Below are 16,889 nucleotides of genomic sequence, written 5' to 3'. Positions count from 1 at the left end.
AAACACACCAACAAAGTATTTCATTTTCATTTAATGAGAAGTTTGAATTTATTTTAAAACAGATGGAAAAAAAATGATGAGAAAGCAGGATATGGAAAATATTTGAAAACTAACTTATTTCTTGAAAATTTCCACTTAACTAATTTTAATTATCACACTAATTAGAAAACAGAAAAATGTGAAGAACAGTGTTTATTGAAAAAAAATTAAACCCAAGCTAAAGCTAAAAAAATTAATAAAAATGTTAATTTTAATATTCAAGAATTCAATTTCTTGACTGTTAAAAGTGACCCTTAAATAAAGCTGCTTATGAGTGAAATCCAACAGCTAATTTGTTTACTGACTGTACAGGGAGCTCAAACAATAATTACTAATTCAGAGTGCTCTTGTAAACAATCTATTTTTGGTTGAAACACTCATGAGGCTCAGAGCATGCTATGAGGACACTACATAGTGACTTTAAGCAATATAGGTTTTATACAATTTATTCATTTATGTTGTAAATACCTGAGATTTAAGCTCAATAATTCTCTGCTGTTACTAACTAAGTAAATAAAAGAAATGGAGGTTAGCTCATCCATGAATTAATTATGCAGAAATATAATAAATCCGTAAATAAACACAAGGTTCACATATTCTTTACCTCCGCCTCTTTTTATTGTTAAAATTAAGACAATGATAAAAGATGTAATTTTATTCTTAATTTTAAAACACACAAGAGTGAACCCAGCTTTTAAATAGGTAATTTTTCTAGATTTACAAAAAACCAAAACCTAACCAACCAAAAAAACCCCCCAAACTGAACAACCAAATAAAAAACCCAACCAACCAACAAAAGGAAAAGGAAAGACATGGTTATTTGTTCCAATACAAACTCCACCCATTTGGACCGTGAGAAGAATCTTTATTCACAAAAATGTCAAGCACTATCAAGTAGGATTTCCCATGATAAAACGAAGTACTTAACCACAGGAAAGGCTCATGGGCTTTCTCTCCATGAAGCCCCTACCCATGTTAAATGTACATCTTGAAAAACAAATAGACAAATCAGTAAGTGGTAATCTCACTGAGATCACAAAGAAAACTTTAATTTATTCTGAAATTTCTATTGCTAAAACAGAGACAGCAAAATATATGTAGCTTTTACAGCAGATAATAAATGCATTAAATTCTCCACCTTCACCCTGCCAAAATCTAGGCAGACATAAATCTCAGCATCACACTGAAAATACAAAATAATTTGAGAATAGCTGTGTTGAATTTGACATGAGATGTTGTCTGCATGGAGGATGAATTAAAAAAACAGACACAGTGGCACCTTAAGACTTAAACCAATAGATTCACAGTCTCTGAATGTAGCCTTACACTTTTGGTGGACATAAAGAAAAACTGCAGCACTAACTTGTTCATCTTCAAATGCTAGAATACTCAACAGCCAGCTTCTACTTCATGAGAGCACTGCAGCTTTTTTCTCTACTCCATTTCTCTCCAACCATGTAATGAGCACACATCCAAACATTGCTAACTAAACACTGAGACACTTTCCCTCCACAGCACCACAGTAAATTTAAATGTACTACACTGAAATTATTTGAGATCTATATTCATTCTGGAAACTGCTTTAGTGGACTACAGCTAGAACTGCTACCAAATTATTTCATGGAATGCATAAAAACAGCATCCCCTTCAATTTCTACTTTATATAATAAAATAAAACTAGGTTGTTAAGATGATCCTGCTCAATTATAAAACCTTCCCAAAACTACAACTGCTGTCAGTTACTGATTCCAGCAGTTCAGCAGTTGCTGTCATACGAAAAGCTATCTATAATATGCAATATTCTTACAATAGTCTTCTCAGAATTTAGCAGCGTCCACAATGTACAGTTTCTTGTAGATATGGTCCCAAAACAGAATCTCAGGGAGGAAAATAATTTACTGGATAATAACTTGGGATAAAGAAAAACCAATTAAAACTACCAAAAGCCAAGAGCAAATATTTCAAACACTTTGAACAGCACTCCTGAATTCACTATGAATTAATCACAGGCTCAGTTCCAGCTTTCTGAAGTTCCTTTTCTTAACAGCTGCATACCTCTGCAGCTCCTGTTGAGAGGACATTTCCAAGAGCAGTCTGGGAAAACTCACAGAACTCTTGCAATTCTTCTTCAATTTAATTTAATTTTTTAATAAAATCTGAATACACGTGTAATAAATACTGAGTTAAAAACAGCTTCCATCCATTAACAGTAAAAGAAAAAGTGAAAATTATCACACAAAATAGAAAATGTTATCAGGTGAAATCCACTGGAAATTTGTTTCCACTCTCTGGTGCACTCTCCTTTCAGGGTCTGTACTAACAGGTGGTGAACAATTGGGGGAATTCTTTTCATATTATTTCACCTACCAATTCGCTCCTATTGATACACATAGAATTGATAATACACTCTTTTTAATTTAAATTACGTTTGCTTACTATTTCTTGTTTTGCTATCTTGTTTTATGTCCAAGTTCTACGTAACAATGGGAATATGAAATTCATTATGATCAAATATCAGAGGCCGCTTGGGAGGGGTTGATTCTTTGTCCGCTTTGTGTAACAGTTTAAAAAGTCCTGTTCCAATATTCATTGGAATTCCCATGATGATGCACTCAGAAACACCTAGGAAAAAACCAAATGAACACGATGAACATTTGAACAGTAAGGATTTACAAAACTATTTTCATTTACCCATTCTGTTTTGTGTTGCCTACAAAATGTTGAACTTCACATGTAAGGACCAAAGCCTGTTTACTAGACAAAGTTAAATGTTATGGCCATCCAACCAGTATGTTACTTAAACAGTGTTAAATTCTACAGCAAAAACTCCACCTAACCTAAACATCTTCTCCAGTAATGAAAGCCCTTCAGGTTTGTTTTTAGAGAAGACTTGTTCTATGCAGTGCCCATAGCACAGAAGATGCAAGGCAAACTTACTTCATGTTCAGTCTCTGACTCAGTACTAAGGCTTCAGTCAGACCTGGCAGGGTTCCCTTGAAACCTCCCTAAGTTCCCAGTGAGAAAGGCACAGAACTACTTGAGCTGTAACACTCCTGGCATTTTCACCACTCAGAAAGAGCTCATTTTGAAGTGAAATATTGAGTCTCTCCCAATGAATTTGGGTGGTTATAACATTTTCACTCCAATGTGCTGGCACTTTTGCATTCCAGATCTACCATGGTAAACAACTGTTCCAAAGAACTTTCCACACACAAATCAAGCTCTCAGATACCAGTATTTCTCAGCATACATTTTTGCACATTCTCAGGAGTATAACTAGATTGTCCTTCACATAAATGTTTAAGAAGGTAACAATAAATAGCTGTACCTTTGAATGCATAAAGGACGAAATCAATTTGCTTAAAATTCTTACTTGATTCATAATTTGAATGTGTACGAATGAAGATTCAGAAAATACTGTGCACAAAGTACTGTTTAAAACTGGCTACACTAAGGTCACCTTGACATACACACAAACTAGCTAACTTTAACATAACACATGCATATTTTCTGTATTTCATTAGCACCCAGAAACTCCCAATGAGCAATTCCAGCTCCAGGAGGGTAGCCATTGCATAAACAGATCTTGAAAAGGGTGAAACCTGCTTTACTTATTTTCTCCGTTTAATCTATTAGATTTTTTAACAATTCAGTCACAAAATATATGTAGCTTAAAAGAGAAGAAAATCTGAAATGAATGGGGCCAAAGGCATTTAAAAAAACCCCAAAATTATTTCAATTCCAAATATTAGAGCACATGGCTAAAATACAAAATAAAGAGACAAACAGAATGCCAGGACTCATTTACTGAGCTTTCTGTTTGCTGTATGTATATGGACATGCATACACTTGTGCATATGTAGCCATGTATTGTCAAAATTTAACAGGTTCTTTCATGAACTCAGTAAGATGATTCAGTGGCTGCTAATGCACTTAAATTTAAAACTCAACAACAGATACATTTAAAAAGAAATTTCTGACAATAGGTATCCTGTCTGCTGTTAATGAACTGAATATGGATAAACAAGGCTTCTAATTAAAAAACAAAGACCCACAATTTTAATCTGTTTAGATTAGAACTAAATGAAAAAGTGAAGAACTTGGCCTTTATTTCTAGGTACAAGTGCCAAGTGACCTAATCAATCAGGTAAGAGTGTCATGTTGATAATCTTCAGCTAGGCTGAGATGTACCTGTCTTTCTACTTAGCAGGAATGAAAATGAAACCTGAATACTGAGTGAGGTACTAGATCTATTTGATAGCTCTAGGTGTTGAAGATACACAAACTTTCACAATTGAAAAAACAGAACTATTGACAGTGGGACAAATTTCCTAGCATTTCACTGAAATGTAAGGTGAGAAGTAAAATCAAATTACTCCAAGTCTACTTTAAGAAACATCAAATACCCAACTGACTTCAAGACCTCAGTCAGAGATCAGAAATAGAACACACAACAAATTTTTAGGATGAATTAGCTTCAGACCTGAAGTTTTTGACATACCAGCTGAACAGGAAGCTTAACAAAGACAAAACTTGAGTGCTTTGAAGAGGTATTACAGATGCTAGCTAAAGATCACAAAGTGAAACAGACTTTGCAATACCTACCACAAACAGAATCCTTCTGTCCAAAGTAGGCAGCATCGAAGAGATGGTCTGCAGTCTTTTCAAAAGAAGCCAGCATCAACACACTTTCCTTCATTTTTGCCAGCCCAAACCTGGTAATGCCCAGCACTTCACCCTTGATTGATGGAAAAACCCAAAGAGTAAGCCTGAGTAAATAAATATACTACCTACAAGTCAGTATTGCCATAATACACATAATGCACATGATTCACAGATAAACATCTGGAAGGTTAATAGTTCGGTAATAATCAATATTTACATAACATATAAGTCATTATTCATATACAACATAAGCTGATATAAATGGTTAATAGATCTTGAATATTGAATAGATCTCGAGTACTGAAAAAAATCAAAAGAAACATGGCCACAAACTGCCACAATTATAACTGGCTGCTGAGCTACAAACTTCAGCAGGATCTGAGAGCACTATGCTGAATCTACTGCCTATTATCTACAGGTAAATCTGACCTCATCTGCCAGGAGATTACAGATGATGCTAAAACTTCATTTTTTCACTCTCCAGAAAAAAAGGTAATTAGTTTTTTAAACTAATTTGACTTGTTTGTGCCTATGTTTGTTAGAAACATTCTGATTATACCAGATTGCACACTGAAGCCTAAGTCAAAAGTACAGGCAAAAGAATGCATGTAGGAGCCCACCAAGTTTGAAACATAGCACTCTGATGCCCTTTTCTACTGCTGTGCTGCAGCTTCACAGGGTCAGTCCTTGTCACTGGTGCAGCTCAGTACAACAAAACTCTGCAGTTTTGGAACAAATCAGAACTCCATCCATTTCACCCAAATTAAACCCTTGCACCCTGGCAGGCAAATTGCAAATTCTTACTTCACTAAGTGCACTGAACTTTAAAGGAAATCAATCAGTAAAGACCAGATATGATTTTGTACTAACATATTGTATAAGACTGTTCATATTAGCTGATTCTATTTATAATGTCTGTATCCCTTGCCTCTCACATACGGTGCAGCTGTTACAAACCACTCCCCGTGGGGTTTTCTGCACAGCAAACCTTGAACTGCATGCATGGCTACCCAGACAGTTGCTTTTCACACCATCATTTTTAGGATTCCTATTTTCAATATGAAATTATTGTTCTCTACTCATTATATCAATTTGTTTTCAGTCAAAATAGATCCTCTTCCCCCAAAGAATTAGAGTAATTAAGCATTTTGCATAAAATACAGATAACAGTATTAGGTCAGTACAACTTTGAATTCATTAAGCCCAGAATTAATTTCCATCTCCTGAGCTCACCCACCCTTCTCAAACATGATAAAATTAATTTTTATAAACAGGCTAATGTAACACTTAGAAAAAATATAGTACAAACCTTGTAAGTCATTAGATCAGACAATAACATAACATGTCTCCTGTCAATGCTCATGCCATGGTTCACCATTGTATATTGAATCTCATTGATAATAGTAGTTCGAGCAGCTTCGATTCCCAGAGTTTTCTCCACCTACACAAGAGATTGTTACATGATTGTTGCATGTTACATGAATGAAGAACCAAGAGCTTGGAGCAAGTATATTCCTGGAATAAATACTATCTGATAGCATATTGATATTCCATATCTTTGACTACCCTTTTGAAGTTCTCCATTTGAAAAATATTTATAGAAACAGCTTATTTGAAGTGAACAGTGCTGCCAGTGATTTATACTCTTGTGTTAATTCATTCTGACACGTATTAGTGAAATCAGGCTTCATTCCATAACAACTGCTGCATCTGAGCATAAACAAGCACTTGTATTAAAGATGCTATGGGGAAAACCCCACAGCACCCATTTAGACATTACCTCATAAGTGTTGTTAGAGGATGTTTTTGTTCCTTTCACTCCATGAGTAGCCATAACAGCTCGAAGATTATCACCTTCAACCAGAAGTTTGTATTTTTCCTTTCCACTTTGTTCATCAACATGAATGACAGCTCGGGAAACCTCTGGTATGCCTTGCACTACAACCTTCACAAAACAAAAGACCCTAGTAACTTTGATGTATACAGTAACACAATATAAAAAGTTAGCAACAGCATTTAAACCTGTGGAGAAGGTCTAGTATGTAAAGGCTCACTCAAAAGAGATATGAGTAAGGCTTCTTGCTCTTAAATACACTAGTGCAAAACTAACACTGTACTATAAACCTTACTCACTATCTACATTTTATATTTTATGTCAGATATTCCCACAATCAGGTTGGGAGTCTGAATGGTGGCAGACACATGCAAATAAAAAGGCAAGCTGCTAACAATAAAGATTCACTCATCTCTGTTTTTTAAGTCCAGAGTAGACAGTCCCTTACAGAAAGCTGAAAAAATGCCAGATACTGTCATGTGGTCCAATTCTAGTTGTAGCTGGAAGCAGATGTATGAATGAAATAGTTACAACTGCTGCACTTGGAGTGCTTGTTGTAAGGGAAATATCAAAGCTTCCATTTTATTTGCAAGTATTAGTAAAGGATGGGTTGGTTCCAACAGCAAGGCAGTACCACTGACTAAGAGTTACTGACCCAGCCTGTCTTCACTGTCAATACTGACAAGAATTTTTTCATCTTGCCACCATGGGATAAATTATTACTACTGATTACCTCCCACAAAAGCATGAAACAGCCTTTGCTTTTACCTTAGGTAGCTCTTCCTTGAGGGACTGCAATACATAATACATGGAACTCTTGCTATTTTCACGAGGGGTCACACACACAACTGCTTCTCCATGGACAGCAACATCCCCAGGCTTCACTCTGAGTTTAGAGATGCAAATCGAGTAGCGCACAGTCTCTGCATTCACCTGTGGCAAAAGGCAACCAGCAAACACCACAGTTATCACAGCAGATATCAATGTGCTCAAAATAAATGCAGAAATCTTTCAACAGATTATAGAATGAAAAAGATAGTAAAAAAAATCCCCAAATATTCTCTTCTAAATTAGTCTTAAAAATTGCATGAAATATGATCCTATGTTGAGGGTACCAGCCTGTACATTAAACAATGGATGGAAATGGCATCCCTGTGTTTAGCAAGACATAAATGTATGTTCTCTCATTTACAAATAAAGGGGAAATTATCCACCTTGGCAGGAAAAAAAAAAAGATGTAATGTAGCCACACAACATGCATCATTTACTTCCTTTTTTCTAGCTTCCCCTAGTGTGATTACTGACACAGGATTAAGAGACATATCAAAAGTATAATCTGTGTAAGAACCGAACAACTCACCTCTAATCTCAGTAGTCTAATGCGCTCTAAAGACAGCTTCACTAGGATGAAACAGTCATCTGGAAGAAACACTTCCTCAATATATTCAGAAATCTTTAAGAGACAAGGGCAAAACAGTTAGCATGCAAAAATGGCTAAAATACCCCATGGCAATTGGCTAATGCTCATATTTAAAGCATCAGCAAAAATACATTTTTTTTTACCTCTCCTAACAAAGTTTTCTCAATTCTTCCTTTAACCAGACGGGCAAAATCAGGATCATCATCTTTGTCCAACTGTGCTGTTATAATAGGGGTGCTACAAGAATAAACACACACACAAAAACCCAGCTAAGAAATTGTTCAGCTGGAGTACAGATGGCAACTTGAATTACAGCCTGCCTTATGGAGTTTCTCTCTTATCTAGAGCAGTATTCAGTAAGATAAAGAGATCTTCATCTTCCCCAGGTATATATAAGAAAAATTACTGTTCAGGTACTTCAGGCTGGTAAAAACAAGCAAACACAAAAGTACTAGCAATTGTTTCCATGGCATATATTATTCTAGTATTATTTAAGCATGGCTTCATGCATTCCTAGAAATAGGTATGCTTCAAGTACTGCTAAGCACCAGAGCCCTTCACAACAGATGAGACATCTAAGGAAATATTATACTTAATGAATAATCACTTTCCTTTATTTGCTTTTCTCTCTGGGCTTAAGTATCACAGTTGGGCAGACATCAGATTCTTCTTGTTTGAGTATTTGCACTGAATGATGCCTAGTAGATTGTTGAGGACAGGGAAATATTATCATGTATTGCAAATTTATCCATCAGGTTTAATTTGGGCAAAGGAAAAAAAACCCCAAACAAATAAAAATAATATTAGTACCTAATAGCCTTAGAAGCATTAATGATTTCTTTGATCCTTGGCACACCCAAAGTAATGTTCATTGAAGCAACACCAGCAAAATGGAAAGTCTTCAGAGTCATCTGTGTGCCAGGCTCACCAATACTCTGTGCACAGAGAGCTCCTACTGCAGAACCAGGCTCCATCTGTGCCCTGATAAAAAATATAGAAAGAGATATGGAACTGAATAATGTATAAGATCCCAAGCAAACAATAACAAACTATTCTGGTAGATATATGAGAAGCTTGTTAATACATTATTTCAGTAAACATACAAGAGAGAGGTTGAAAGGTCACCAATTTAAGGCTGATCTCATGCAAAGCAAGAAGATGCCCTGTTATATAAGCATTCCTCAGATGGAGTATAACTTCCATAACAAATTACAAAATGCTTCTCCTCTTCCTCCTGAGCATCAATCACTAGATCCAGGATTCTCCCTTTAGGGAAACCCCATATGCTAACATTTACTTATTACAGTAAAAATGATGATTTACGTCTAAAAACATTTAAGACAAATGTAAACAAGTACTCCTAATAAGGTAAAGCAAAAACCTGGTAATTGCTTTAAAATAGTAAAGAATCTAACACATTCATGAATTTTCTAGAAGAATAAAACATTAGGAAACAATTGATGCAGGTAGACCACAAAGGAGAGATCACTCATGGCTGCATGTGAATGTCCAAATCCAAGAAGTCTAAGTAAATGAAATAAATCTCAATGGATAAAGAGACTAGAACATCCACACTAGCATTATCCTGGTAAAAACCAAGAATAGCAAACAAAGGATCCTCTGAGTGCATAACAGATCAAAGAACATTTTAGAACAAAGAGCAATATAACTCCTCAGACTGTGTAGATAAGAATAGCTATCAAGACTCATATGAATTTGAAACTCATCTATTCAGACTTTGTTCTGTATGGACTTATTGAAGGTTTTCAAAAACCTTCTGCAAGAGGGGGAGGAAGGAAACATGTCTGGCAGTGGGTGTAAGATTGTGAAGTGTTTAAACAATATCCTCCCTTACTCTGAATCCTATCACTTTTGGCTTTTACCAGAATCTGCTGTCAAAACACAGTCTGTGGATACAAGTAATGAGTAGCTAAAGGCTGAAACTGTGCTTGTTGGTATAACTATTACTTCAGAAGGAAGGTGCTTAAACACAAGCAGATAGCTTTGCATGCTCAAGAAATATAAAATGAAAAAAACATTTTTTTACAGTATAAAAGGATACCAAAGTCTGTTAATGAAAGGATCTGATTTTGATTCAAGACAAATGTAGGAACTCCACCTGTTAGACCTCTAGAACTTTTGCATAAGACTTACAAGACTCAACTCTGCCTTAACAAGCACATCTGTAGACAGTAATTTTTTTTTTTTAATCCTACCTTTGTCTTGTAATGTTTATGTCATTGGAGCCAATTGTTTCTAAGTCTTTGTACTGCATTCACAACAGAACCAGCACTCATACAGTAAAAACAGCAAAATACACCCATAAGTCACCAACAGAACAGCAGCACTGAGAACACTGCAGGGCAAACACTCACCTCATGTATTTGTCTCTACAAGTCTCTAGAAACTTCTCTAGTTGTGTTGGAGTAATCCTATCCAACTGATATAAAACTCTTGGCTGAAAAGAAAATGGAATAGTTGGAAAAGCAACGACTTATGAAGACTGAAAAGAAGTACATCATTACCCCATTGAAACTATTTACCTCTGTTGTGCCATTGTCATTAATTCCATACTTGTCCCTAGTTTTTTTTATCTTCTCAGAAACACCTTTGATGAATTTTTTAATTTCCTGAAATCACATTAAAACCACAGTAAGCAAAGACATTGCCTCCATTTGAAGTCAACAACAGTAAATTATTTACTTAACCCTCCAAATATTTACAATAAATTAATAACGCACAATATGAAGAGAAGAACATCAAAATTTAGACAAGCACATACATTAGAATTTAGCAAACCAGATCGACTTTCATGTAGCCACAAATCAGTAGTAGTACACGAGGACTACGGTCCATGCTGAATAAAAAGCATCCTTCCTAAGCACACACTGACAGTTGAAGATACCTGACTTGATACCTGGGCTGATCCTTCCTTCCTACTTACTGAAAATGATTTAAAAACTTAAAAAAACCCAACTCAAAATTCTTATTTTTTGGCAATACTGACACAAATACATTCTTACTCATATCTCAGTATTCAAAATAGTTGAAATGGAAAGATTGTGGTGAGAGAGGAAGTATACAAAGTATATCTGCTGGATAGATTTGAGATACACTTTATTTATGAGAAAAAACCTCAAAACTATCATATACATGTCAGTCTTTACCTAATATAATTCAAATAACTTCTCTATGCTGTGGAGTGGTCTTGCAGATAATTGCATTTAAAACATCATAGTACACAGACCTTTCACTATCTTACCAGGCTTACCCAAAATAAGTTCTAATGGTCTTTACTGGAACATAACACTGAAACAACTCTGTTAAAAAATATCCAACATTTATTCTACAAAAGATCATTCAGTCATTCCGCTTGGGATATAGACATCTATACATTTCATGACACAAGAAGTCATGAAATACAAGATCCGTGATTAAACTCCTCCACAAGCGTAGACTCAGTGCAAGTCATTACCATAACACAAGGTCATCAAAACCAAAATATAAACAAAGAGCAAAAGGAAGTCCTTCCCATCTATTTCAACTATGTTTTAGGAAAACCTCAATTGAGAAACAAACACTTGGATTTTTTTAGAGTCTTTTTAAACCCTTTCTACCCCATTACTTCTACTTAACAAACAGAGTGATGGTTACACAGTATCACCTCTTCTGCACTAGGTACCGGACTCCTTGCAACCACCACAATCAGACGAGCACTGACAATTACTTGCAAAACTACGTGTCTGAGGGACTGTCTTTTTATTTTTTTTCACAGCCAAGTTCATAAAATCATTATGAAAACACTTCCATTACATTCTAACAGAATTCTCACTCTCAGAATAACAACATTCTTACTGGCATTCAAGGTCTTCCCAGAGAGTACATTATTTTCTGTGAATACCAGAACTGAGTTCAAAAGGAAGAACAGACAACCAAAGTGCTGTTGGAATGGATGCTTCAAAGTTGCTTCCCCACTTGGATGACAGGATGAATACTCAAGTTTTTGCCCCTTTCTTTTGCCCTGCAGTAAGTAGCATAATTCACAAAAAAATACATTTGGACATTTTTAAGGCTTTTGACCCCAAAATATTTGCAAAAACTGATAATGTGATTTATTTCCTAAAATAAGTGTTTAGGCAATAATATGGTATTAGAGAAATTTATCTTTTTATTACAGGTGCACAAAAAAAAGGAATGTTGCGGAACTTGCAGAAGACTTTTCCTCTTTGACAGTGCTTGAGTTCCAAAGTCCTTTAAAAAAACATCCAAACAACTCCAACACAATAAATCTATCATTATATGTAATTCTGAATAAAGTACTCAAATTAGATGTTATTTCCATACACCAGAGTCAGAAAAGGTGGAAGATAAATCTATGAAGACTTATATTTCATTGCCAAATTTTTATTCATGCAGAACACCTAAAAGAGGAAATTACTTATTCTTCTTGGATTTCTGGCATCTAAACTATGGATTAATTTTTTGCTACAAATGGAATGAAAATAACTCATCTTTGCTGAGCCTATCTCTCTCTATGGATTTATAATCTTTAGTGCAACACTGTACTCTATGAGCACAGCTATTTAACTTCCAGAGTGGATTCAAAAAATCATTGATTTTTTTTCACAGCTTCCAAATCCATGAAGTCTTTGTCTGGACCAGATTAACAAAAAGGCACCACAGGGGTTCAGTAAGATGTGGTTCAACACAGGCCTTGTCAGCTCCTACAGAGATGCTGTTTAGCCTAAAGGACGGTTCAACTGCAAACCTCGTGCTCGCAGGGCTTGCATCAGGTGTCCCAGCAGCCAGCTTAGTGGGATCATTTACACACCAGGAGCACTGCTCACATTGCAGTCCTTGCAGTGAAGAAACCACTGGAATGCACAGTGGCACAGACAATACCACGAGATTCAGCCAAAAGCTGCTCCACTTGGCGCAGACCCAGTAGGCCAACTCTGAATATGGCAGCACTGACTGGCTGTGTGCTGAGCTTTTTCTGTGTTTGCAACACACTCCCAGCACTCCCATTCCATCATCTCAAAAAAAAAGCACAGAAAAATAACTGATTTTTTTAATTGTGAGGGCTTTTAAGGATTTCCCCAATTCCAGTCTGAATAAAAAAAAATTCCCTTCACCTATACCTTAATATACTCGAATATGTTAAAATATTACTATAATTAACTGTGCCAGCCAACAGTCTGCTTTCTCATCAGCTGAATTTCCTCCAGCAAGGGCAGACTGCAGGAAGAAAGAATGCTGCCCATTTGGATGAGGCTATTTAGACATGTGTAAGCTATTTTACATATGTAGAACATGCTATGTTCTGGACTGGATAATTATAATAATTAATTCCTATAATAATAATTATAGGAACCTCCTACTAAAATAACAGGACTATAAAGCATCTCTGTTCTGGAATGGAAAAGTGGAGGAAGGAAAGGTAAACACCAGAAAAACATGCTCATATCCCTAGAGACTGAAGGAATGACTTCTAGAATGAAGTGTCAAGTACTGAAAGAAAGCTTCCTCAAAATCCTTCAATTTATTAATTCACGTATCACAGTTTCCACATTAAGAAAGTTAAATAATTGTGATGAACACCTATGTTGTAATTAAACAAGCAGTAATGTATATATGCTAATCAATTACTTTAGCACTATACACACATCTTTAGCTAAAAAGCACTAACATTAATGCTCACACAATGCACACACATGCTACAATTACCTCATTATATTTTTCATAACCTGTCTCAGTTAAAGCCTTCAAGGATGAACAGAAAAAAAAAAAGGAAAGAAGAAAATTTAACTATCTAAAACTTAAAAATCTTAATCTAATTATCACTAAGGTGAGGTAGCCATATGTGTGTTTCTGAAATTAATAACATTTATTTAAACTTTCATGATATGACTTAGAAGATGCATACCTCAAATAACAGCTTTATCCCCAAACTCTGATATTAAATTATTTGATTTCTTTTCCTTGCATTTAAGATTTACAGCATATTTCAAATATGGGTATAACTATTTTTTCAACTTGACTCTATCAATGGACATGCAATTCAGGTTTACCTTGTACTCTGAACCACTCTGATCTATTAAAAAGAAACCCTTCAAACACAGGTCATTAAATTCATCCTGTTCTCATCACTACCAGAAATCAGAAGGTTCATCAAGATAACAGCTTTATATGGAGGTAAGGTTAATTCTACAGGCAGGTTAATTCTACAGTTTTGATCAGTGATTCTCAAGGAAATCTTGAGAGTGGCTGCTCTCATAAATATTAAAATTGCCCAATACTCCTTCAAACAAATTGAATTTTACAATTCAAAGTGCAAGCAGTCATGTGAACCTTCACTCACCCTTAAAACCCATGTAAGTAGTCTCCAAGACAGGCTAAAGTCCTGTCCTTAATTCACAAGGAAAAGTTAATGACAGTGTGATAAGGAAGTGAGATAATTACCTGCAGAAAACTTTCTTGGCAGCAAAGAAATTCATTCTTCTTCATGATGGACTCGGATGTTAACACCAATTCATTTTTGCTAAGGGCTGGTTCACTTCGGCACGGATAGACAGCCTTCACAGGAAAAAACACGACTTCTTCACAGACAGCACATGCACAAAAACTCCATTGCAAAGACACAGAACACATATGTAGAACTGAGTAACAGCATTCTTTATTTCTGGTTGTGTCTTTTCGTAGTTTGCTTAATGAAGACTTTTTTTGGTTGGTTTGGTTTACTGTAGTATACTATATTAGACTATATTATACTACATTAGACTACTGTGTAAAGAAGAGCCACATCCACTCCTACTTATTTCTGCAAATCTGAAGTACACACCCAGACATTTCTAGTTCTACCCATTTATTACACTCATATTACAGAAATCTAAACAGTTATCTCAGCAAAAGGCTTTTCTCTGGTGGAAAGGGATCACAACACACCAACCAGAAAACTAAAACTGAACAATACAAGTCTTCAAACATCACAATATTACTGAATAACCACCAGCCAGTTCAACTCAAGAACATCCACATCTCAATTTAATAGAGAATTAATCTATGCAGTGTACCAAACTAGTACTCAAAAAGTAGCAATTTATCTAGTGAATTAGGTATTAGGCCCTAAAACTATGTTCAAGCACAGAAAGAAATTTTACTTTTCACAGCTTATACATGGTTTGGTCTCTGTACACGAACTGGAAAAAGTATCTATTACTCTTAGAACACACATGCTGAAAAGACTGACCGAGACCATTCAAAAAGGCAATTTGAAAATAAATACTGCCTGAAACAGTTTTCCCCATAATTTACTACTTTCTTCTCCATGCTTAACAGTATTTTCACACTTTCAAAAAGGATTTCAGTAATCCTTACCCTGATATTATCTAGAACTCGCTTGAATTCCAGTGGTTCATCCTTCCCTTCCATAGCTGCAGGATCCAAGCCATCTCCTCCATAAATAAACTGTATAATGTCACCAGTAGAACTTCTTACTGTTAAATCATACTGTGAGCAAAGATCTTCAAGAGATTTCACCAGACGTCTCTGAAAAGGAAAAAAAAAAACCAAGGAAAGTAAAATGTATCTTTTTAAATATAACTGTTGATTTGCAATACAAGAAGTACAGGAACTGGACTCAGGAAATAAATCTGACAGTGATGAGCAGGCATGAAAACCTATTTAAAATCATGCATTACAGCCCTCAGGATTTACTGTACATTGCACAGAACATGAAAGTCAACAAAATTTCACGCAACAATACAATACTCCACATTTAGAATTGCACTATATAGAAAACCTAATGCTAAGCTGCAAAAACCTATTGTAGTTTGAAGGATTTATTTGGGTGGGTTTTTCTGACATAACATTCATATTCTTCCAAGCAGATTTATTTCTCAAGGGATACAATACTCTTGTATATGAAAGCAGAACTACTTGTTTTCACTGAGAAAAACCAAAGAGGTCACCTGCCAAAGCCATTTTTCTATCTGGGTTATTTGCCTCTCCTACATTAACTCCTTATATTGGGAAGTTCCTTAACTACCATATTCCTTTGCATTCCCAAAAGGAAAGCATACTATGAAACATTTTAGGTTAAAAACATTTTTACTTGAAGTATGGACTTCATTGTTCCTTGAAAGTAAATTAGATCACCTAAAGTAGACTATAAATTGGTATTTTTTTCTCAAGCATGATAAAAAAGGTAAGATAAAATAAATGCCATGATTTTTTTTTTTTTAATTTCAAAGTCCAAGTGTTAAAATTCATTGATACTGGAAGAAAGTTGAAGAGGAAAAGTATTTTGCAGGTTGCTTACTATATTTATATACATCTATAAATACTTGCACACATGCCAAGATTACTCCATTAGTTTTGGAGACAAATGGTCTAATTAGTCACCCACCCCAAAAGGTGTTTTTTTTCTGTCTTTGTACAGTTACTTGTGTATCTTGGAATGTGTTCCCAGCCCCAAATTATCTTGGCTTTTCTACTGACTGTTACATTGGGAAGCGGGCTATAATTTAAGTACTACTTAAATGTTGGAACAGAAATCTTGAGACTGCACATAACAGCAAGAAGCTTTGTTGGAGGGACATTTATTTACAGCCAGAGACACTAAAGTCTTACAGAACCAGTCTAAGTCTATACGGCCAAGGTGCCTCTTACCAAGAGAGAACAGACATTGAAAGGGAGCTTTAGCTGTATTTCTGTAATCACTCCAGGTTTAGGAGCACACTACACAGAAAGCAGTTGTCAATAGCTGCACAGAACAAGGACTTTTACAACCCATATCCAAGAGGAAATAGCTTAATACAAGCATGTTATTGTACCATTGGCTAAGGTCTCACAAACTCCACACCTTCTGAAGAACAGAGCAAGCCATGTATTTCACAGTATAAATTTTTCTGTTACATTGAAAACACACAA

The 16,889-nt window shown here is 35.4% G+C and overlaps 1 protein-coding gene across 3 annotated transcripts in view; it reads right to left on the bottom strand.

The window, feature by feature from the left end:
* POLR3A (RNA polymerase III subunit A) overlaps window positions 1-16,889 on the bottom strand; it is a 37,943-nt gene that overhangs the window by 3,950 nt on the left and 17,104 nt on the right. Inside the window, exons 20-32 of one of the 3 annotated variants that reach the window (XM_088059821.1) lie at window positions 15,336-15,506; window positions 14,421-14,534; window positions 13,686-13,721; window positions 10,502-10,588; window positions 10,334-10,416; window positions 8,769-8,939; window positions 8,102-8,195; window positions 7,899-7,991; window positions 7,307-7,471; window positions 6,485-6,649; window positions 6,014-6,145; window positions 4,645-4,777; window positions 2,476-2,661 (exon numbers count right to left, since the gene is read on the bottom strand). In XM_088059821.1, coding sequence (XP_087915947.1) covers window positions 2,513-2,661; window positions 4,645-4,777; window positions 6,014-6,145; window positions 6,485-6,649; window positions 7,307-7,471; window positions 7,899-7,991; window positions 8,102-8,195; window positions 8,769-8,939; window positions 10,334-10,416; window positions 10,502-10,588; window positions 13,686-13,721; window positions 14,421-14,534; window positions 15,336-15,506 — 1,593 coding nt within the window. In that variant the 3' untranslated portion in view covers window positions 2,476-2,512. Of the gene's footprint in view, window positions 1-635; window positions 2,662-4,644; window positions 4,778-6,013; window positions 6,146-6,484; window positions 6,650-7,306; window positions 7,472-7,898; window positions 7,992-8,101; window positions 8,196-8,768; window positions 8,940-10,333; window positions 10,417-10,501; window positions 10,589-13,685; window positions 13,722-14,420; window positions 14,535-15,335; window positions 15,507-16,889 lie in introns of those variants that run through there. The other 2 variants (XM_014250279.2, XM_005520483.3) reach the window with 2 other exon arrangements.

Source organism: Pseudopodoces humilis, chromosome 9 (assembly GCF_049639895.1).
Source record: "Pseudopodoces humilis isolate 2021_Gansu_Grassland_sample_001 chromosome 9, ASM4963989v1, whole genome shotgun sequence".
Taxonomy (NCBI): Eukaryota; Metazoa; Chordata; class Aves; order Passeriformes; family Paridae; genus Pseudopodoces; species Pseudopodoces humilis.
The sequence above is the reverse complement of the archived record's forward strand: the minus strand, read 5'-3'. Positions and strand labels throughout refer to the sequence as shown.